The sequence below is a fragment of the Phocoena phocoena genome, chromosome 14, assembly GCF_963924675.1.
Source record: "Phocoena phocoena chromosome 14, mPhoPho1.1, whole genome shotgun sequence".
NCBI classification, from domain to species: domain Eukaryota; kingdom Metazoa; phylum Chordata; class Mammalia; order Artiodactyla; family Phocoenidae; genus Phocoena; species Phocoena phocoena.
This window is the reverse complement of record NC_089232.1, coordinates 31,582,790-31,607,149: the sequence shown is the minus strand read 5'-3', so window position 1 is coordinate 31,607,149 and position 24,360 is coordinate 31,582,790. Positions and strand designations below refer to the sequence as shown.

Below are 24,360 nucleotides of genomic sequence, written 5' to 3'. Positions count from 1 at the left end.
GTTATTCAGGAGCAAACTCTCTCCCCCACAGCAAGCAAAGACCCTAACAGATCTGTAACAAAACAGTAACATTCTAATAGTGCATTTGAGAAATAAGAGAACGGTAAGAGGTTAGAGTTGAAAAGCAACTTCACCGTCATCTCATCCTCATTTTACAGACAAGAACCTGATGATGGACAGAGCTGGGAAGGCTTTTGTCCAGAGTACAGGGCCTGGTGGTCACCAGACAGATTCAGATCAGGAGTACTTTCCACCTATATTATGCTGCCTCTGTGGCATGTAATTTAGAAGACAGGAAATAATGTATTTCAGAAAATGCCCAATCCAAAATAGTACATTTTTCAAAACAGATAGATCCCCAAGGGTCAGGAAAGCATGTGTTCCTATGATGACTCATCTCGAATGGGCTCTCCATATGACCAGGCCATTCTTCTACTCATTCTTTGTCATTCCTTCTCTCCATAAACCTAGGGAATTCCTCCACCTCCTTCCTTACTCTCTTGAACCCCCCAACTCAACTCCCACCCCACAGCATTCAATAGAAAACAGAAGACATGGGGCAAGAACTTCCTCAACTTGCCAAACCTTACCAATTTCTTCTCCTCTGTTCCCATTCTTACTCCTCTTCCTTCCAGGTCAGTGCATAAAGTGCCCTTTCTCCTGTCCAAGGTCATCTCTCCCACCTGAGTTGATGATTCCACCCACGACCTGCCATCACCTCCTCAGCCCCATTCTAACAGTAATCTCCCTGTACTTCATTTCCAACTTCCTCCCGACTGGCCACTTCTTTTCTGCTTAATGTACTCAAGACTCTTCCACCATTTAAAAATAATAATAAATTCCTCCCTGACTCAGCACCCACCTCACTTCCCATTCACTCATTTCACTGCCACCTGGACTCCACTCCATGGCTCCACTTCCAATGCTCTTAACAAAGCTCATGAACGAACTCCACATTCCCACATCCAAGAAACACTCTTCCACCCTCATCGTGACCTTTCTGATTTCTTACACCTTGACACAGCCACACCCTCCTTCTTTTAAATCTACTTAGTATTCACTTTCCCCACTCACTCTCTCCTGATCCTCCACCCCCATCTTCAGCCATTCCTTCTGCCTCCTTCATGTGCTCACTCATTCATTCAACTGGCTTTCACTGAGCTCCGCAGATGTGCTGGGCACGACACGGGCACTGGGGATAGAGCAACGAACAAGTCAGCCAAGGCTCCGCTTTCATGGACGTGAAATTCTAGTGGGGGGAGATAAACAATGAGCAAGAAGAATCAGTTGACACGTGCTACGTGGCAAAATAAAACATGGTGGGTTCCTTATATTAGATAGTCAAAAAAGGCCTCTCTGAGGTGGGATTTCAGTGAGATCTGAATGGCAAGAAACAGCCAGCCGTGGAAAGATCAGGAAAAACATTCCAAGCAAAGTGACCAGCCATGCCTAAGACAATAAAGAGGAGACACTGTTAAATGCTCAGAAAAGGTAAAGAGGAATCACTGCTGTGACTAAAAAGCATGCTGGCTGAGGTTAAGGGAGATGCAAGTTTTGGTAGCAGTTTGCAGGTCAGAGTGAGGAGGCATCCAAAGGACTGGTCACTTTGACAGCTGTGGTGAGTACTGAGGCTAGGTAGGACAAAGCTTAGGTGGGATTAAGGTAGGTGGGTGGGGAGGGGGAAGGGATCCCAGATGCGGGGAACACTATCAGGAGAGCATGGGAAAGAGCTAAATCCACAGTTCACAGGAGATGAGGGGGGCACAGGCCTGAATGAAACAGGAGACCTGTGTTAGAGCACAAGGATTTGAAGGTGGATACACGGCTGGAGGCAGGAGTTCCTCCGGCAGAGAGGGCCATCATACTAACAGTGACTTGGCAGGCTGGGGCAATTATCCTAACACAGGTGGCTTTCAGGCAGGGAAAAATAAGATAAAATAAAATCTGAATTCTCTCTCCTCCTTATTCATCCTGGGGTTTGTAATAGATACTGTGAAAGATATAGATGTAGATATCTATCTATAAATATTATCTATTCATCTATCTGCAAGACTCTAGCTCCACTAGGTTTTACATACAGCAAACCAAATACTGCCTGATAAAAACAAAATTCAGGCACCTAAATACTAAGAGTTACTGTTTGCAGACTACTAACTACACGCTAGGCACTAAGTTAAGTGCTTTGCATAATTTCATCCAGCCTCACAACCACCCAGAGTATCCTCTGTATTTTACCAATGATAAGCCAGTATCTTAGTAAGTTGCCCAACATCACAGGGACCAGGCCAGGATTCAAGCCAAGGGCTAACCACTTCCAAGTCGCATGCTTTTAAACCACCACGTGTGATGCTAACCTTGAAAATCCTCTCCTAAGGAGAACATCATCGTGTTCCCTTTGACCTAGGGAGTCAGGGAGGAAAGACAGTACTGAACATCAGGTTTTCCCCAATCATTACTGAGTTACACCTTCCGGTCAAACCGAGATTTTCCCATAGCCAAAAAGCCAGACGGAATTATTTCTTCCAACACTGCCCACTCCCCCACCACCAAGATTCCCAGGCTTCTAAAAATAGTAAAGGACAAAGGTCTGAGGAACAGGACTAGTCTATCCCCAGGGGAAATTAAACGAGTCTAACAAACCTGTAAGATAATCAGCACTTCGGGAACCAACAAAATTCACTGACCAGGGAAAATGATGAGTCGAGGGTACTAGTGGGAGACATGCCACCTCTGTAAAGCTGGAAGGGCCCAACTGATGAGGTCTGAGTCCTCTTCTCTCTTCCTGTCCCCGGGTAATAAAGTCTCCATTTTGTTCTCAAATTCATGCTCAGTACCAGAGGGACAACAATCTTTCTCTTACTCTAAAGGTCCCAGTACAATAGCTATAAGTCCTTAAAAACAGGCGCCAAGCAAATTACATGGCATTATACTGCTTTCCCCAGGATTCAAGTCCTAGATGAAAGGCATCATTATTTAAGATCATTATAATTACAAATGATAATCCAACATCAATGCTTCACTTGGCCTTCTATTATAATAATATAGGGATGCCATAAACTCTTTCATCCAACAATCTCTTGGCTCTTCAGAAATCATAAATAACAAAGCTTCCTTACTCTCTTGAACCCCCCGTGTGGCTATGTCAATGTGTTATTGGCATTGCCTTCCATTGTCTGCCAAGGTTCACTCAGAGCCCAAGGAGAAAACTGATCAGCTCAAGCTGATTCACTCACAGCACATCTCAAATGAAACTCCAAATTTTTACTCTTTTAACTTTGTTCCAACTTGGGTAACTCACCCTCTGCCAAGGTAGAAGTCTCACTCATAAGAAGAGCTCCTCCTTCTAACAACTGTCCATAACTCAATAGAAGAACTGAGATTGTTTATACATAATAGACTAAATGATAATAAAAATAACAGACTAATAATAATAAAGATAACAATGGAGGAAGAAAGTAAGCACAAAATCTTGCAGCCAGTATTGCCTTAATGTGCTGATACTCATTATTCCTGATTCAAAATCACATAGAATGAAAAAGCTTTTTTGCTTTGGGCATAAACACAGAACATACGATTTATTTATGCAGGCAACGCTGTTCCTTGAAAGAGACTAAAAATGTTGCAATACTTCAACTTTACTAAGAATACAACATGTGCAAAGGTGCTGAACTAGGTATGTTCCCTAAAACAAGGTTCCTCGAAGAAGGGGTTCCAGAGAAAAGACTCACAGTTGAGAACAATCCCACTCCAGGAAATCTTCCCTAACCATCTCAGTCCTCATTGCCCTCCTTCCCCTCAACCCCTCCACAATTTAGAGAGTACACCATACATGCCAGCATTTCAATAGCTATTGTCTTGTGGGGTGCACTTGCTTCCTGCGTGTTGGTCACGTCACGTCAACTGAGAGGGCAGAAGCCAAGCTTTCCATTACTTCTCTCTGCCATAGCACCTCAAACAGAGCTGGTAAAGAATATGCTAGATGCTCAGTAAACCTTGCTTCTCCTGGCTGGAGGGGCAAGTTGTCTCTTACGCTCTCTGCATTATAACTCCAGCCTCTCACTTCATGATCACAGCACCCCTACAGAGGTAGGAAGGACGTTTACTACAGCGAGGAAGCAAAGGCTCACAGTAGTTAAATGACTTCCCCAAAGCCGACAAGCAGCAGATGTGAAAGAACTTGAACCCAAGACCCTTAGCTGCAAGTGCTAGACTCTTTCTTACACAAAGGATTACCAACAACTTCTCTCATAACATTCTGACCTTTAATATCCCTCCCCAACTGAACCTCGCTCTGAGTAATTCAAGTCAGAAAATGTTTCCACCACATTTTGGGGTTGCTCAGATATGGGAATATGGGGAGAATTTTTTAAAGCTCATAATTCACATGCAGTCAGTGGAGAGTCCTGCTATAACTCCTCTCAGCCAGGACCCACACAGACTCGCCGTTCTATCTCCGTTGGTTTACCGGTTTACTCTGCAAGTAGCTGTTTTACACAGAAAATGACGTAGAGGTTTTTAACCATAATAGGTTAAGAAAGATTGCTGGCTTGCCGATTCTGAGAAAATAAATTTTAAAATTAAGTGATTTGCCTGAAGTCACACAGCAAATTAGACCCTTCTGAGCCACCCGACTCCTCTCTGTCCCCATACTGGCTGACACATCATGCTGTACCACACTGGCACTGCTGACATTTGGGTCTAGATGATTCTCTGTCGGGGGTGGGGAAATTGTGTACACTGTAGGACGTTTAGCAGGAGCCCTGGCCTAAACTCACTAGCTGCCAGTGTTACCCCATCCTGTGACGATCAAAAATGTCTCCAGATGTTGCTAAATGTCACCTGGGGATAATCGCCCCTGGTTGAGAACCACTGCTCTAGACCAGTGGTCTCCAAACAGAGGTACACAAAGCAATCCACTGGGTTTAGAAAGAAAATATGAGACTATTTTTATTAACTGTCATCTTAAAAAATAAGATTTTTATCTTTACTAATATTTAATATACGGTCCATCTCTAATGTTTCCATCAAGTCCAAATGTCAGTCACGTCTCAGACAAATCTGATGGAATCCTGGGGTAAGAGCGGAAGCTCCGTAGCAAAGGCTGAGATGTACTGAGAGGTACTGCAGTCCATGTGCTTGGTTAAGTGCGTGTACTCATTACATTTGTTTTAAATGGATTAGCTCTCATAAAACAAACAAGGGGATTAAAAAGATTCCTGCAAAGAAAGCTTGGATACAGATAACACAAGCATACATGAGCAACAAGAGAATGGCAGGGCCTGATTTCTATCCTGGTGTCCTCTTCAACAGTCACACTACAACGCAGAAACAATCACAGTCTAATAAGATATGACAAGAAGTTCACCGAAAGCTTGCTGAGATTCAAGTATGGATGTGCAACCACTATCATAAATGGTGAACTTCACTATAAGTACACACTACGCCTTCAGATTATTAGCTAATGACAGCAGGCCATGAATATAATGTAAATAAACAAGGGAGAGCGTGTCTGTAAACTGAGTGTTATTCTACCTAAAAAGTTTAAAAGACTATTGTTCTAAACCAACACTGCCCAAAGAACTTTCTCTGATGATGAAATTTTCTCCGTCTTGTTGTCCAAAATTGTAGGCCTTAGCCACACGTGGCTATTAATCAACTGAAATGTGGCTACTGTATCTCACGAATTAAATTTTTATCTTATATCAGATAATTTAAATTTAAATACCCGTATGTGGCTAGTGGCTACTTTATTGGCCTGCACAGCACTGGACACTAGTAGATCACTACTGTCTCAAAACATACAGCTCTTAGCAAGCAGTGCACTTTCCTGCTTTTGTGGCTTTGGTTATTCTCTCTGCCTAGAATGTTCTCTTGACCCTGTCCATCTAGTACTAAGTTCTTATTTTTGAAGACACATTTCAAGTATCACTTTCTTTAGCTTTCCCTGACTACTCCTCACCTGACGAGATTAATGGCTCCCTCACGCCTGTCCCCTAGCCCTTGTACATCCCTCATCACAGCACATAGAGCTATTTGCTCGTATGTCTGAAGTTCTATGATAGTGAGCTCCTCAAGGCAGAGCCGTGTCTTATTTAATCACTGCATGACATCCAGCACAGACACAGTTACTGAACACGGCAAAGAATGAACAAACCTGGGTCTTCCAACCACAATGCAGTGCTACCGCCACCACACCAAACACACCAAAAGATGGCTCCAGAAAAGTAGGCTGAAGGCTATGCTCTGCTACTTCAAGTGCTGGTTGCTACTTCTATAGACAATTTCATTTCTATGATTATCATTGTTTGGCTCTTAAAGATGCAGATGGCACAGGGATTTCTTAAGCAGCTCAGAAAGCATCTATCCTTTGAAGAGGACAAGATGAAGGTGGACAGTGGCGTGAGTCCCCTCTCTGTCTCAAGTGTCAACTTTCAAATACTGCAAGGTAAAATGACTGCTCTGATGCAGTAGTATGTTTTCATGTGCTCTTTATTAATATTTACCAAGATTTTCCTGTTTTAGCTACCGAGGTACAAGTGTATGCCTCCCCCCATACCCTCCCTCTCGAAACCCATATGAAACTGTTTCTCTCTCATCATGACCTCTCATTAAATGAGTGTGACTTTGTTAGAAAGACCAAAGGAAAGGCTTTGACCACGCAATGACTTATTCTAGATTTCATTTCTGAATTCGAGATTTGGCTATATTTAGCAAAGCTATAACCGTCATCATGCCCGAAGCCAGGAAGAAGACACCATTCACAAGCCACCCCCTGAAAATCTGCAGTTGCCACTAAAAAACCAGACTTCCCAGCAGGCAAAGACATCTGAAGTGGGAGGGGTCAAATTGGTTGTTTGCATCAAGGGAAGACCTCACATGCTTATAGCCAACCTCCCTGCCTGGCGCTGAAGCTCTCTGTGGCCTTATTTCCTTTTCTTTTCTCTCCAACATACCTTCTGCTTGGGCCAAACACCCTCATTATCTCCCCTGTCCACTCCTTCCTGTAACACTGGTCTTCTCACTCCCCCGGCTGCTTCTGCTTCAAGCTTCTTGCCTCTCCTCGAACCTTCGGGACCACTCCTTCCCAGACACCAGCCACCTCCTCGCCCGCACTACTGGCAAAGGGCTGAGGCACAGAGGGAAGCAGTGCACACTGGACAGCTAGCCAATGGTTACTCAGGAGGCCCAGGGCCACTGGGGAAAGCAAGCAGCCAGCACAGCCAGGGAGTAAAACAACTTCCTTCTACCATGCCATGTCCTTCTTTCCTTGACTCTGGAAGGGAAACTTCTACTAACCAAAATGATAACACCAGACCAGCCAGTTTTCCCAGAACTCACCATACTGTCTCCCTGCTCCGCACTTTTGCATGTGCTATTCTTTCTGCTTAGAAAGGCTTGAGTAACCCTCATCCGGAACATATGCTGGGTAATTTCCATTCCTGTTCAAATGACACTTCATCTGGAAACCCTCAGCCCCAGGCCCTTTATCATCTCATAACATCTTTTTACCACCTACTCCACACCCAGGACCATGCTAAGTGCTACACACTTCTCGTAGCATTATTTGCTGGTCTATGAGCTTCTTAAGAGCCGGGCCCAAGTCCCATTCATCCCAGTGGCTCTGGAGCCTAATACAGCACCTGCCACAGCGAAGGCACCAACAAACGTTCACTAAACGAATACATGCATGCGTCATACTGATACCACCAATACATATTTATGCCATACACACACACACACACACACGCACGCACACATCTGTTAGGTTTAGGTGATTTCACACATATTTTTTAAGCCTCACTACTTTGCACTGTAGGTAGGAGAAACTGTCAAAGTTTACTGACATGGAGACTTACTGAGTAGTTCTCATGAGCCCTAGACCTGAATTCCTTTAGTATAGGTCAGAAAACTTTCCTGAAGGGCCCCCTGTTCCACCTTATACAGAATGTTCAGGAATGCTGTCTTGGACACAGCAGGTAGTCAACATTTACGTATTGTCTGGAGCTTAGATGTAAGGCCTCATATAGCTAAGGGGATATGACAAAAGCGTAGCCTCTCAGTCCTCCTTTGAGCATTGCTCCACTTTTCCCATTGAGCTCATTCTGGAATCTTAAACCAGATCTTCCCTTGACATCACACGCCTGTTACCTCACACATGATTTAGCATCTCATCATGGCATCTTCACTGAGGAAGCTAGAGAGAAAATATCCTCCCCTGTACCAGCCTACACAAAGCCAGACCCCTCGTGACTTAGAACCTTCACTTCCCCCAGACAGACAAACCCTCACTGGACTAGTTAGGGAAACTGGGTGACTGGGGCTGATGCCGCTGATGGAAAGATGGCAGCCCAGGCACTCTCCTGCCTTACACTCCAGCACCTCCTCCTTGGGGTTCCTGCGATTCCTCACTGTAAAGTACAGACCAAACCCACATGAGGGAAAAAGGGACGGTCAGTGAGATGAGGTGGTAACAGGGTCTGAGCTGGAAGCCCAGCACATCATCCCTCCCTGAACTGCCTGGCCACTGCCCTGGGCACTTTGACGCATGACTCTCATCATCCTAAGACAACACTGGCTGGGACTGGTGGCTAGGTCAGCACCTGGGGACTCAAAGCGAAGAGGGTTCAGGAAGGAGCATGGCTACCCAAAACATCTGTTGACCCTTTAAGGAGCTGCTGATGCCTCTGCAAAGAACATTTGGCTGTGTCTACCCACACTGGGGGAAAGGAAAGCTGCAGATTGCTGCAGTCAAACTAGCCTTCACATTGCCCCCCATTCCTCCTGGCTGAGAAATAATGGCTACCAATTATTGAACATCTGAAAAATGTTAAATAATTTACATACATTGCCTCAGTTAATATTCAAGACCGCTCTGTAGGGCAGTGGTTCTGAAACTTTAGCTTGCAGCAGAATCTCTCCAGGAACTTGTTAAATCCCCACAACCAAATTTATGGGGTGAGGCCTGAATCTGCATTTCTAACAAGCTCCCACGTGATGCTGACGCTCCGGACCGAGGCTCCACACTTTGAGAGTGCCAGAGGGAAACAGAGATTCAAGAGAGTTCTGAAATGTCTTACCCAAGGTTTCACAGCTAGTAAAGAACAGATCCAGAATTTGAACCTAGATCTACCTGATTCCACAGACAGCCCTGGTAACCGTGCTGCTGTAGGGGTGAATGTTTGCCTTGTTTTCATAAATTCACTGACAGCTCCTTAAACGCAGGCATCACACTTTAAACCTCCCTATATCCTTCCCAGAACCTAGCAGTGCCTTTGTACTTGGTGGGTTCTTCACAAGTACTTTGTATACTGGCTCCTACACAGCTACATACTTCTAAGAACCACACACTCAAATTCAGTTATAGTCAAAGAACATAAAGAGGGCGGCACTGCCAGACCTAGCTGAGCCTTTGTCCGTGCCGACACCGTACCTGGATAATTCCTGCTCGTCCTTCAGTCAGTCACTTCCTGCCGCAAGCAGTTCTTGGCTCTCTAAAATTGCAGGCCACTGCACCCTAAGCTTATCTCCATGATAGCACAGATTGCTCTGTTTTAAGTGGCTGTTTTCCATCTCTCAAAGTAGTTTGTAAATTCCAGCATCTAGTTTTAAATCATATTCCCCAGAGCCCAGCACAGTGCCTGGCACATCACAGACACTCCATAACTGTTTGTTGAATGAATAAATGAATGAATACAGAGCTGCAAGCCCTCAGTTCCATTTAAAAATACCATCATGCATGATGTGCAGTTCTCAGGGATGAATTCTGGGGAAGAGAAGGGCAGCCTAGATAAAAAAGACCAATTTTGCCTTTTCTCCTCCCCGTCAACTCAGACTCCGAGAAAAGGCACTGCTTAGGGTAGCATCACCTCTAATGAGACAATATCCTAGCTGAACAAAATGTTTCTGGGCTCTAAGTTCAGCAGAGGCCGTTGAGAGGGAAGGAAAGAGCTCTGGGCCCCCTCCTTCCTCTTGATTTCTCTCTCACACTCACTCCTTCTCCATTTCTCCATCCCACTGCAGTCAAGGGCTTTGGCACAGGTATGAAACAGACAGACCAGACTCAAGGGTGTGGATCTGGCAGCGGGCACAGAAGCATCTCCCATCCTGCACCAAAGCCCACAAGGAAGGATCCAGAGGGACAGTGACTCAGGCCCCGGATTAAGTCCAGCTAGAGCAGTACTGAAAATGGAAAAGAGCAACAATTTCATAAGGACATCAACTGCCAGGTCTTTTTTAAACGAGTGTTTTTAAAAAGTCTTCAACCGTAACCCCAGAAAACTGGGCCCAGCTGAATCCCATGCTGACACAAGCTGACAGTCAAACAGCTCCTCCTCTAAACCCACCACGAGCAACACTCACCGTGTCAGGCATGCCCCAAGCCCAGGTTGGGGCCCTTGCTCCAACCTTAGCTTGCAAGAAGGCTTCTTCTCCTGCTAATAAACTGTTCCCCCACCATGTTGCAGTAATAGAGGCCTCCCCTTCCCCCATCCCCTCTCGGCTGATAAAAAACCTACAGCAGGTTGGCCCCATCCAATTAGTTGGAATAGCTTCATGCCAAGGAAATTGCTGCTTTTATTAAAAATAAAAGCTCACTAGGCAGGCAATGGGCTGTGAAAATTATGAGTCTGGCATAATTATGAAGGTCGACGTTAAGGTTACCAAAAGAGACATGCAAAGATTACAGGACAGCCTGGGGGATAAAGATATATATCTACATGTCTATAGATACACAGATGAACACGTGTGTAGGGAATTTACACAGCAGAGCTAAATAACATTAACATCCTCTCCAAAAGAGAAAAAGAAAAAATCGGAGGCCACTCTCAAGTAATTCTTTTGGCAAAACACAACCACAAACACACACACACACACACACACACACCAAAAACCGAAAAACAAGAACAGGAGAAAGAGGGGCCTACTGGACTGATTTCAAAATAACCACATTCATTTCATGTAATTTGTTATCTTAGCTGCATCCTGGGGACCTGATTACAGTTGGGTCAGGAAACAAACCTAGTCAAATCCAACAAGAGCCTTGGATCTTAGAAAAACACACTCTGATTCTCTGAAAATCCTCTCTTCCTTCCAGTGCCTGCTCAAGGGAGTGGGAAAGTTGGGTAGGAGAAGAAACCCCTCTTAAAGGTCCTCCATCTCCACCGCTCAGCCCTCACATCCGTATTTCAAGTTTTAGGAGGATGACAAGCCCCACACCCTACATCTGATGTAAAGCTTTACACTTTCACACATACGTTTTCTCGTCTGATCCTCATAATTCGCTGAGGCAGGCAAGAATTGGCTTGTCAACATTTTTTTTTAAATAAAAGGCCACCGAGGTAAACAATTTCTGGCAAATTCCCCCCACGCCATAAAGCCCTGTCACTTTGAAATCTCAGTTTCAAATTTCTCAAGGACAATGATTCACAGGGCAAGGGGAGGGGGAAGGGAGGGTCAACTGGTCAAAACCCATTCATACATTCAACATCTCGCTGCAACAGGACAAGATTTTAATTTACGGCGCACTGGACGAGTCCCACCATACCTTCCGCCAACACCTCGTCCACAGTGACCTGCTGTCGCCCAATGCCAAAGACCCTTCCGATGTAGCCACTGCCCAGGCCCGAGGTGCTGCCCCCTCCTCCGCTGGAGCCGGAGCCCAGGCCAGAGCCGCCCTGCTCTCGCCGGGAGTCGAAAAACTTCTTCATCTTGCGAAAAGGAAGCAGTAAAGCAAAATACCGACGGTTTCTAGATTTTTTTTTTTTTTTTTTTTTAACAAGAGATCCAAGGATTTCTTCTCGGATTTCAGCTAGGAGAGGAGCCACCCGAATCCGGCCGAGGGGGTGGGGGCTGAGGGAGGATGCCTATAGGAATATGCGTGTCAATCGCGCGGCGATCCCCTCCTCCTCAAGAGAGCGATTCGTGTAAGTTTAAACCTGTGATGACAGAGGAAGAGAGAGAGGATGAATCAGTAACACACTTAAAAATTCAACTGCTGAGTCCTAGGGGGAGCAAAAGCCACCGTCCTGGGGAAACGCTTCATGCATTTTCTTAGAAAAACCCTGGGGCTGAAAACGCGTCCCCGGCCCCAGAACCCGGGACCCTGTGCCCCGGGGTCTGAAAAACGAGGGATTCGGGCCGCCTCGGGCAGCGCTGACCCAACCCGGCACTGCTCCCCCTCCTCCCCGGTCTCCCCGCCGCCCCGCGAGGCAGCATCCCAGCGGCACCCACTTGAGATGGCTTGGCGGCCGGCGCCCAGCTACCAGCGCCGCAACATTGTCACGGCCGCCGGGCCGGCCTGCGACAAGAAGAGGAGGCGGCGCTGCAGCGAGAGCCGGGGCCGCGTTCGGCGCCCGCCCGCCCGCCAGCTGATCCCCGGAGCGCCCGGCGGAGACTAACCCACCGCCCCTCCCCCGCGCGCGCTCCCGCTCGGCTCCATCCACCCAACCAGGAAGTGAACCGCCGCCGGAAGTGCCTCTCGGGGCGACCCGACCAGGGGCCCAGGCCACTGGCGGCCGGCGCTCTGTCGCCACAGACTGGAAGGAGTTGTCGGAGAGAAGGGGACCGGGGAAAGGGGATCTCAGTGTGGAGAGAGTTTTGGAAAAGAACGTTGAAATTGCCCGACCCGTAGGGCACTATGGGAAAGGTTGTTCAGCGCAGCCCAGCGACTGGACTGCAATTCCCAGGATGCCCCTGGACGACCGAGAGAGGCGGCTGCGGTGGCCTCCTCGGCCACGGAGGTGGTTAGTGGAGTGGTGCATTTGTAGGGATTCAGTTATTTAAACACATCCGGTAAAGAAACTGCCAGGGACCAGGGTTTCCACCCTGCTGCATGTCCCACCCTTCTGGAGCCATCTTATTTGCGACTTGACCTCCGTGCCCAAGGGATTCTGGGGCCTGTGGTTTCCGAACGGATGGAGACTGACACCTGAAGGACGCGGCTTAGCCGCTTAGCCTCTAGCTGGTCCTGCGGGGCTTACCGACGTCACCTGGGCAGAGGTGGAAGACCGGAGGTGATCGGGAAATTTTTGCTGGCAGTTGGTGCCAGGCCACACCCGAAAGCCAACCCTAACATAAATAAACCCAGAGCCCTTCCTCCTCCAACTTCAAAAGCCGCTTTTGCTCCCAGATGTTATTGAGAACCGGCTCACGGGTCAACTCTGAACTAGGCGCTGTGAGAACGCTTAATAAGACCGTATCTTTTCAGGAAGTCTACAGGCGAGACTCAAACTGAGAAACTTAAAGGGTGTGTGTGCGGGGCAAATCGTAGGGTACCAGGAGACCCAAACCCCAAACTTTGGGGCTCGTCTGTCGGTTACCTTTTCCACCTTTTCTGATGCTGTGGCTGTGCTGACCTTTGTTAAGCCACTCCCACACAAGAACTCTAGGCTGACCTTCTGCTATTTGTTTTCACTTCAAGATTCCCCTTTTGATGCTTATTTTATCCTGATACCGCCCGAGTGCCGAGAGTGGAGGTGGACGATGTGATTTGCATCTGCAAAATGCAGAAGATTTGGGACCCCTCTTGGAACCTTCTTCCATCCCTAGATTTCCTGATAGATGATGCTGAAGGTAGTGCCAAATCCCTGCCCATCCCCCCTCCCCAAATCCATGATGTTTCAAGTCCCTCAATATAGGTTATTTCTCACCTCCACCTGCTCTCCCTAATTCTGCGACAGCTAGTCGCAGAATTTACAGACAGTAAATTAGTCCCAGAATTTTTTCAGCAGGCATTTGAGGAGCGTAGAGAAAGCTGCTCCAGGGCGGAGGGGGGGTCGGGGGGGATGGTTCTTTTTCTAAAATGACTATTGAACTGAGTTGTGACTGGCTTGACAGCAGTTTCTACTGCTTCTAACTCTTCTTCCTCCTCCTCTTTTTTCTCCTCCCTCTTTTCCTTCTCCCTTTTCTCCTCCTCCTCTTCCTCTTTCCTCCTTGTGTTTCAAGTAGTATCACTGTAGTTAAACTATCAGTTAAAGTTCCTGTGTAGAGACAGCATCTTTTCAGGGAGTCAGTGTTGTCACCTCAATTCACAAATCCAAGCAGCCACCTCCAGGGCGGAATGCAGCACCTGCTGAAACATTCCCTCAAAGTAAGCCCATGGGAGGCATGTTCTCTGCACTTTCCTTAAAAGTCTAGATTTTCTCCAAGGAAGTTTGGAATAGATCTTAAAATAGATGGGAAAGCATATTTGAAATTAGATTCATTGACCTCCATCTTTCTCTGCATCTGTTGATCTTGCCTGGCTTTTTTATTTTCTTTTTTAAATTTCTTTTATTTTTGTGGCTGCGTTGGGTCTTCGTTGCTGCGCGTGGGCTTTCTCTAGTTGTGGAGAGCGGGGGCTACTCTTCGCTGCAGTGCGTGGGCTTCTCATTGCAGTGGCTTCTCTTGTTACAGAGCACGGGCTCTAGGCGCGTGGGCTTCAGTAGTTGCAGCGCAGGGGCTCAGTAGTTGCAGCACACAGGCTCTAGAGCGCAGGCTAAGTAGTTGTGGCAGATGGGTTTAGTTGCGTCTCGGCATGTCATGTGGGATCTTCCCAGACCAGGGATCGAACCCGTGTCCCCTGCACTGGCAGGTGGATTCTTAACCACTGCGCCACCAGGGAAGTCCCTTGCCTGGCTTTTTAAAGAAGCCCTGTTGGATCCTGGAATCTGTTGCTATCTCAGTTTTTACTTCTCTAGACTTTCCTGTTACCAGACTAGGCCTGACTTATGCAAATCCTAAGTCTTACTTCTGAGATACAAAAATGTGTTTTTATCCTGTAAGATTAAGGTAGCTAACATGTATTTATTGAGCACTCATGTGGATGCTTTGATCAGAATCTGAGGGAGGAAGTTTTAAAAAGAAGAAGAAAAAGAAGGAAGAAACAGAAGACTGGACTTCTTGTCTTCCATTCTCTTAGAGACTAATGGCAGTTATAATGTCAAAACTACAGTTTTTAATGCTTTACATATATTAAGTTAGTGAATCCTCACAACAACCCTATGAAATAAGGTACTATTATTATTTTCACTTTATAGATGGAGGAACTGAAGCATAGAGACAAGTGACTTGCCCAAAGTCACACAGATAGTAACTGGAAAAACCAGGACTCAAATCCAAGCATTTTAACTTCAGAACCCAGTGCTTAACTAGCTACACCAAACTGCCTCCTTAAGGTAAGAAACATATCTATAAGCAGCACAGGACTGGGAGACGGGAGACCCCTGCCACTCCATAGCTGTGCCCCTAGACCACTTAGCTCTCTGGACCTACTTTCTCAGCCATAAAGCCATAGCTCTCTTACAGCTCAGTAATTCTATAGATCTTAGTGTAAAATAATCAGATCAACCACTGTAATCTCAAAACTCCTACCACACTTATTTCTGTATGATTTGTCCTCCCTGGCCTTGCAGCTTTTCAAGTATATTGTCACCTTAACCAACTACTCAGAATCAGGTAACAGTCTTCTACTAATCTCCTTGAAAATCCAGTACAATAGTTTACATAGTCTGTCCTTACCAGTATTTAAATAAACCAAATAATTGACTTAAAATTAAATGTGACACAGAAAACAGACTGATTAGGGTGGAAAAGTTGTTTTGAGTTATTCTAGACCATTTTGAACTTGGTCAAGGAGATACTATGGAGAAATATCCAATTAAAGGGAAAGGGAAAGGAAAGTTACTATACATCTTCCACACGCCAATTACTGATTTAGGCACTTAACATAGTATCTTGTTTAACCCTCACGGATGCACCTGTGCAAAGTAGACACTATTATACTATTATCCCCAATTTTATAAATGAACAATGAAGATTTTGTTAGTAGCAGAGGGATGTGCATGGTTTGTTAGGTTCGGAGGAAATGATTTGACCTGTGATGTGACTAAACCATGTCACAGTAAACCCAGTTATGGCAAATGTCTGGTTCATCCGTAGAGGAAATCAAAGGGAAGGGGACCAACATTATTTAAGGACCTTAACTAAGGCCTGCACTGCATTGGATATTTAATCATATCATTCAGCCTTCACAATACACTTCTGACGTGTGTGTTACTTTTATTTTATCAATGTGGAAACAGGCTGAGTGTGGTTAAAGTATGTCAACTGTTGCTACACACAGCCTGCAAAGGGCAGAACCAGAATCACAACCTGACCTCAAAACCCACTCATTTTCACTGTACCATATAGCCATTCTATATTGCAATCTTTTAGTCCAGTGGAACTTATTAGAAATGCAAATTATCAGGCCCCACCTAGATCTGTTGAATAGGAGGGAGGGGCAGAGGTGACAATCTCTTTTCACCAACCATCCAGGTGATTCTGATGCATTTTCAAGTTTGAGAGCCCCTGTTTAGCAGAAGGGACATAGTAACAACCATTTCTTTTCTTTAAAAAGATTTCTTGGATTTTTTTGGTTTTGTTTTGTTTTCTGGTTAGAAAAGTAATTATATAATCATTGAAGAAAGTATGAAGAAGTCAACTCAGAATAAAAATCACTCAGAGATAATTGCTATTGACTTTTTTTTTTTTTGCATTCACTGTTTTCATGAAGCTCAAATTTTCAAGGACCTCTCAACATTTTCCAGTCCAATGCCCTATTGTAACTCTAAATCCCCTTTCTCCCTTTAGTTGCCCTATAAATCTTTCAACTACCCCTTCTGCTGTGTTCTGCTATTTACTGTTACTACAGCACTTTGAATGTACAGTTGGCCCTCTGTATCTGACAGTTGCACATCTGAGGATTAAACCAAGTACAGATGGAAAATATTCAGGAAAAAAAAATTCCAGAAAGTTCCAGAAAGCAAAACTTGAATTTACCTTAGCCAGCAACTATTTACATAGCATTTACATTGTATTAGGTTTTATAATAATTTAGAGATGATTTAAAGTATCATCTCTTGTGCATAAGTTATGTGCAAATACTGCGCCATTTTATGTAAGGGACTCGAGCATCAGCAGATTTTGGTATCTGAGAAGGGTCCTGGAACAAATCCCCCTCAGATCCTGAGGGACGACTATACCTTCATTTATAGCCCATATCAATTTGTACTGTCGTTACTGGTTTACATGTTTATCCCTTCAGGATTACACCACAATTCATCTTTCTGTCCTTAGCAACTGACTCACACATACGTAGTGAGTGCTCAATAAATACTTTGAACAAATGAATTAGTAATTTAACGAAAAATCAAACAAAATTGCTGAAGCATATTCAATGCTTCTTATCAGGGTCCTAATTAGATAGAATTCTAATAGTCTGATTAACCATAGAAATGTTCTCTTAGCAGAATTCCTTTATCAAAACTGTTGCTAGACCTGAAAGTCCAAGTTAGATACTAGTAAATCTCAATGGATGAATAAAGTGTATAGGATATTCAGTCCTCTTGGATAACATGAAAGGCAGGTGAAACAGTCTAGGTCTCTCATATTTCCACCTTCTCCTGCAGTTCATTTTGATGTCATTAGTTAAACATCAATTTACCTTGAATTTTCATCCTTCTCCAGCAACTACCCATTTTTCTGTACCTCTTTCCTGCAGAAACACCTCAATACGATTGTCTATTCTTGCTGTCTCCAACAATTCTCCACATTAATATGTCCAATAGGCAGCTCTCCGTCCTCATCTTTTATTAAAACTCAATTTATTTAAAAACAACAGGAAGAAAACAGTTCACCTGTTTCTCCCACCATGCCCCCCTCACCCCACCCCCACCTTTGGAAATCACCAATCTCTTCTCTGCATCTAAGAGATACGTACATATATGTATAACAGAGATCACATGCTATTTGTCTTTCTCTGACTTATTTCACTTAGCATAATGCCCTTGAGGTCCATTCATATTGTCACATGTGGCAAGATTTCCTTTTTTATGGCTGAATAATATTCCATTGTGTATATATATCATAATTTCTTTATCCATTTATCCATCAGTGAACACTTAGGTTGTTAACATACCTTGGCTATTGTAAATAATGTTACAATGAACAGGGAGGTGCATATATCTTTTCAAATTAGTGTTTTCGTTTTCTACAGATAAATACCAGGAAGTGGAATTGCTGGATCATATGGTAGTTCTATTTTTTATTTTTTTGAGGAAACTCCTTCTGTTTTCCATAGTGGCTATGCCCATTTACACTCCTGCCAACAGTGCACAAAGATACCCTTTTCTCCACATCCTTACCAACACTTGTTATTTCTAGTCTTTTTGATAATAGCCATTTTAACAGGTGTAAGGTGATATTTCATTGTGGTTTTGATTTGCCTTTCCCTGATGGTTGATGGTGTAGAACATCTTTTCATGTACCTATTGGCCATCCATATGTCTTCTTTGGAAAAATACGTCTTCATATCTTCTGCCCATTTTTAAATCAGATTGTTTTATGCTATTGAGTCATATGAGTTCTTTATATTTTTGGATATTAGCCCCTTATTAGATAGATGATTTGCAAATATTTTCTCCCATTCAGTATGTTGCCTTTTTGTTTTGTTGATGGTTTCCTTGGCTGTACAGAAGCTTTTTAGTTTAATGTAGCCCCACTTGTTTATTTTTACTTTTGTTGCTTTTGCTTTTGGAGTCAGATTCAAGAAAATCATGGCCAAGACCTATGTCAAGTAGCTTATGTTTTCTTCTAGGAGTCTTATGATTTCATGCCTTACTTTCAAATCTTTAATCCATTTTGAGATGAGTTTTGTATATGGTATAAGATAGGGGTCCAGTTTCATTCTTTTGCAAGTGGCTGTCCATTTTCCCAACATTTTATTGAAAAGACTGTTCTTTCCCCATTGTATGTTCTTGGCTCCTTTTCATACATGCATGTGTTTATTTCTGGGCCCTGTATTCTATTTCATTGATCTATGTGTATGTATTCCAATACTATACTGTTTTAATTATTATAGCTTTGTAATATAGTTCAAAATCAAGGAGCATGAGGCCTCCAGCTTTGTTCGTCTTTCTCAAGATTGTTTTGCCTATAAAGGGTCTTCTATGGTTCCATACAAATTTTAGGATTTTTTTGTTCTGTTTCTGTGAAATATGCCATTGGAATTTTGATAGGGATTGCACTGAATCTGTATATTGCTTTGGGCAGTATGGACATTTTAATAATATTAATTCTTCCAATCCATGAGTATGGAATATCTTTCCATTTATTTGTGCTATTGACATTTTGATCAATTTCCTGTTAGCATTTTTCCATATATAAATTGTTTTGTTTTGTTTTTTTACCATATTGAATCACAATACATATTTGGTACTTTTTTTTTCATTTAATAGTTTCCCATTTCATTACATGTTTTTCAGAAGCATTATTTTTAATGGCTGCTCTTAATAATACGTTCTTTGAACCACAATGAGATATCACCTTACACCTGTTAAAATTTTAAAATAAAACAATACAATACGTTCTGTATTGTTTTATTTTAAAATTTTACTGTTATACATACAGTAAGTCCCCTGCATACAAATGAGTTTCATTCTGAGAGCACATACGTAAGTCCAATTTGTTTGTTAAGTCCAACAAAGTTAGCCTAGGCACCCAACTAACACAATTGGCTACGTAGTACTGTACTGTAATAGGTTTACAATAGTTTTCACACAAATAATACATAAAAAACAAACAAACACAAAAAATAAAGAAAACATTTTTAATCTTACTGTACTGTACTACTGTACCTTAAAAAGTAGAGTAGTGCAGTACAACAGCTGGCATACAGGGGCTGGCATCAAGTGAAGAGGCAAGAAGAGTTACTGACTGGAGGAGAGAGAGGAGGTGGGAGATGGTAGAGCTGAAGGATCGTCAGCAATAGGAGATAGAGGGCAAGCTTCAATTTCACTCATGCCTGATGTTGATGGACTGCATGTTTTCATCTTTGAAAGTTCACAACTTGAAGGTTTGTATGCAGGGGACTTACTGTATATGATTAGAATGAATATCCTTATTTGTGCTTCTTTGACTTTTTTCCTAAGCCTATGATTTTTTTTTTTAATGGAATAACTGGGTCAAAAGGTATGAATGTTTTTACAGCTATAGAGCCAAAGTACCCTCTAGGAAAGTTAATACTGATTTGCTCCCCACTCAGTGATGCAGTTAACAAATGTTAAAGCGCCCACCGTGGGCTACGCCTTGCCGCTCCGCGGCATGTGGGATCTTCTCTGAGCCTAGCCGCTCCGCGGCATGTGGGATCCTCCAGGACCGGGGCACGAACCCGTGTCCCCAGCATCGGCAGGCGGACTCTCAACCACTGTGCCATCAGGGAGGCCCTGGGCTATGCCTTTGAAAGTTTATTACAATGAACAAAATAGATACACTCCTTGTAACTCAAGAAGTTTTTGGTCTTAAAAGAAGACGTTAAATCCTAAGTATTTCTGTACCCTTGTGAACACTGAGTTTGTACAGTGTAAAGAGAAATCTAGGATTTCCCTGGTGGTCCAATGGTTAAGACTCTGCACTCCCAATGAAGGGAGCATGGGTTCAATCCCTGGTCAGGGAGCTAAGATCCCTTATGCCACACAGCATGGTCAAAATAAATGGATAAATAAAATAGCCCCCAGGCTTCCCTGGTGGTGCAGTGGTTGAGAGTCCGCCTGCCGATGCAGGGGACACGGGTTCGTGCCCTGGTCTGGGAAGATCCCACATGCCACGGAGTGCCTGGGCCTGTGAGCCATGGCCGCTGAGCCTGCACGTCCGGAGCCTGTGCTCCACAACGGGAGAGGCCACAATGGTGAGAGGCCTGCGTACCGCAAAAAAAAAAAAAAAAAAAAAAAATAGCCCCCAGTCACTCTCTACTGGTGACCTGTCTTTAAAAAAAAAAAGAAAAGAAAAAAAGAGAGAGAGATCTATTACATTTTTTTAAATTAATTAATTTATTTTTGGCTGCATTGGGTCTTCGTTGCTGCGCGCGGGCTTTCTCTAGTTGTGGAGAGCAGGGAGCTACTCTTCCTTGTGGTGTTTGGGCTTCTCATTGTGGTGGCTTCTCTTGTTGTGGAGCAGGGCTCTAGGCACATGGGCTTCAGTAGTGGCAGCACGTGGACTCAGTAGTTATGGCTCACAGACTCTAGAGCGCAGCCTCAGTAGTTGTGGCGCACAGGGCTTAGTTGCTCTGCAGCATGTGGGATCTTCCTGGACCAGGGCTCAAACCCATGTCCGCTGCATTGGCAGGTGGATTCTTAACCACTGCGCCACCAGGGAAGTCCCCTCTATTACATTTTGATAAGTAGAGATGGTGCTCGTCGCTTTAATTGTCATTGTTTAAGTTAGTGAACATTTTTCAAAGACTCATTGAGAAAGACTCTCCTTGACCAAACTTGAATCAGCTCCTCTGAGTCCTTTTGTTTTTTTTTTTTTTTTCCCGGTACGGCGGGCCTCTCACTGTTGTGGCCTCTCCCATTGTGGAGCACAGGCTCCGGACGCACAGGCTCAGTGGCCATGGCTCACGGGCCCAGCCGCTCCACGGCATGTGGGATCTTCCCGGACCGGGGCACGAACCCGTGTCCTCTGCATCGGCCGGCGGACTCTCAACTACTGTGCCAACAGGGAAGCCCTGAGTCCTCTTTTTGACTAGACTTTGACCTTGGGCTCGGTTCTTGGCCCAGTTAGTCCAGTTTTAGCAAGAATTCTGCTGGGCCAGTTGAGTGAACATCCCTCATCCCTGATAGATGATCACTCTGGAAATCTGGTCACATTCCTATCCTTCACTCTCAATATCTTATCACCTTGGGCTGCCTTAAGGCAAGAATCCTGTTGAGTCTGACCAGCAAGACTCCCCCTAGCCTTGATGTTTCCTCTTAGTAATTTTCCATCCACCCTGCTCTTTGGCTATAGATCTCTACTTATCCTGATTGGATTTGGATTTGAGCTTGGTCTCTCTTCCCTACCACCAAATCCTCATTGCAATAGTCCCTCCTGAATAAAGTCTTCTTTACTGTCTTTGACAAGTGTCATGAAATTTTTTTCTTTAACATTATGTTCAATCATTTATTCATTGATTGTTTTATTAAGTATCTATTTCATGTCAAAACTGTGTTAGGAACTGGAAATATAATGATAAATAGGTAGACATATTCCTTTCCTTACAGAGTTTATAGTCTAAAACTTATTGGATATGTATATTTCTTCATTTTAAAATCACATTGTTATACAGTTTTTCTGTTGGAGCATTCATTTTTAAGAATTGATTGAAAGTACTCTTTTATTTATTCAGTTGGTATATACTGAGCTCCTCGCATGTACTAGGCACTGTTCTAGGAATAGGCAATTTGATGTGGAACAAGATAAACAAGGTTTCTCCTTGTAAGAGAGCCTATGTTAGGGTCAGGGTAAGGAAAACACAGTAAATGAGCAAACAAGTCAAGAAAAATGTTGGATAATGGTAAATACCATAATATAATTAGACTAGAGTGATATGATAGAAATTGTCTGAGTGACTACTTTAGATTAGATGTGCCGGTCTTTATATATTAATGTTATTAATTAAAACCCCTTGGGGTTCCCTGGTGGCGCAGTGGTTGAGAATCCACTTGCCAATGCAGGGGACACAGGTTTGATCCCTGGCCCAGGAAGATCCCACATGCCACGGAGTAATTAAGCCCGTGCGCCACAACTACTGAGCCTGTGTTCTAGAGCCCGTAGGCCACAACTACTGAGCCTGCATGCCGCAACTACTGAAGCCCACGTGCCTAGAGCCCGTGCTCTGCAACAAGAGAAGCCACAGCAATGAGAAGCTCACGCACCGCAACGAAGAGTGGCCCCCGCTCACAGCAGCTATAGAAAGCCCACGTGCAGCAACGAAGATCCAATGCAGCCAAAAAAATAAATAAATAAAACATAAATTAATTAAAAGAAAAAAACACCCTTGTCACATAAATGGAAAACACTTTTCCCCAATTTGACCTTAGGCCTTTAAAAAAATTTTTTTTAAACATCTTTATTAGCATAAAATTGCTTTACAATGCTGTGTTAGTTTCTGCTTTATAACAAAGGACTCTAAAACTTTTTGATGAAAGGTTATTTTAAAAACATTTTTTCTAGTTATGATAATGCATAATCATTTTGTAAAATTTGGAACTATAGAAAAGCAGGAAGAAGAAAAGCAGAAGGAAGAAGAATAAAAATAATTGATCTCATTACTCATAAGTAAACCCTACGACAGTTAGATGGATATCCTCCCTGTCATTTTCAGTATGCATGTATATTACCTATGTATGTGTGTGTGAATAGTTTTAGTTGATAGAGAAAATATTGCATTAAAACCGACTTCTTCCACTACGTGCAAGGAGCTCTGAGGTCTGACAGGCACTGAGGATTTTAAAAAATGGTAAAATGACAAGCAAAAGTAGACATGAGACTTGCATATTTTCTACTTTTGTTTATATTTTGTTTTTCCTTTGGTTTTACCTTGGTATATTTTATTTTATCTTTTTTTCTGCACCATGTGGCTTTTGGGATCTTAGTTCCCCAATCAGGGATGGAACCCAGGCCCATGGCAGTAAAAGCACCGAGTCTTAACCACTGGACTGCCAGGCAGGGAATTCCCTACCTTGGTTTATTTTATTATGTTTCTAATTATTTAGATAAATATTTGGTGTATTTGCTTTTTTCTTTCTTGTTTAAAAATAAAACCATTTAAAGCTAAGAGCTTCACCCTCAATAAATATAGCTTTTGTGTGTCACAGTGTTTTAATTTTTCTCTAATCATTATTTAAGACCTAAATACTCCAATTACATTTTACAATTTTTGGTCCCTCTTTGTCCCAAGGGTTATTTAAAGTCATGTTTACTTTTTTGTCTTATTTTTGTTTTGTTTTTAAGCACTTAGAATAATATGAATAGCAATTAAGAGTATGAGCTCTGGAGTCAGGCTACTGGATCTGAATCCCAGCCCTGTCATTTACTAACTGTTTAAGTCAAGGTCCAATTAGAAAAACAGAAACACACTAAGTATTTCAAACAGAAGATATTAAATACAGGGAATTGGTTACAGAGGAGTTAGAAGACTAAAAGGAAAAAACAAGAAGCTAAGGTAACCAGAGATTAGTAACTGCAGGAAGAAGCTTCAACCTTTAGGACTGTGAGAACAAAAGGAAGAAATCAAGTTTCTAGAACCTAGGAGCTCAGAGGAGAGGCCCTGTAGGTTTGGTGCTCGGATCTGGTGCTTGGATTTCAGAGGAGGAGAGGGTTCCCTGCCCCACCCCTGCTGAAGATTCCTCTGAGGGGCAAAGCAAGATTCATGCTAGGAGTGCCCAAAAAGTTGGGAGCGAGAGCCAACTGTCTGCTGCTAATGGTGGAACAATATTGACAGTACTAGAAAACAGAAAGCACAAGCCTTCTTTCCTACTCTCTCCCTACAGTTTTCTTCCAGTGCCTCTTATTAGCAGACACAGG

General features: G+C 43.6%; 1 protein-coding gene across 4 annotated transcripts in view; it reads right to left on the bottom strand.

Moving 5' to 3' along the window:
• AAK1 (AP2 associated kinase 1) overlaps positions 1-11,705 on the bottom strand; it is a 165,618-nt gene extending 153,913 nt beyond the window's left edge. For all 4 annotated transcript variants that reach the window (XM_065890911.1, XM_065890912.1, XM_065890913.1 and 1 more), the window contains exon 1: positions 11,543-11,705. In XM_065890911.1, coding sequence (XP_065746983.1) covers positions 11,543-11,705 — 163 coding nt within the window. The remainder of the gene's footprint in view (positions 1-11,542) is intronic.
• Positions 11,706-24,360: the final 12,655 nt, after the last annotated feature.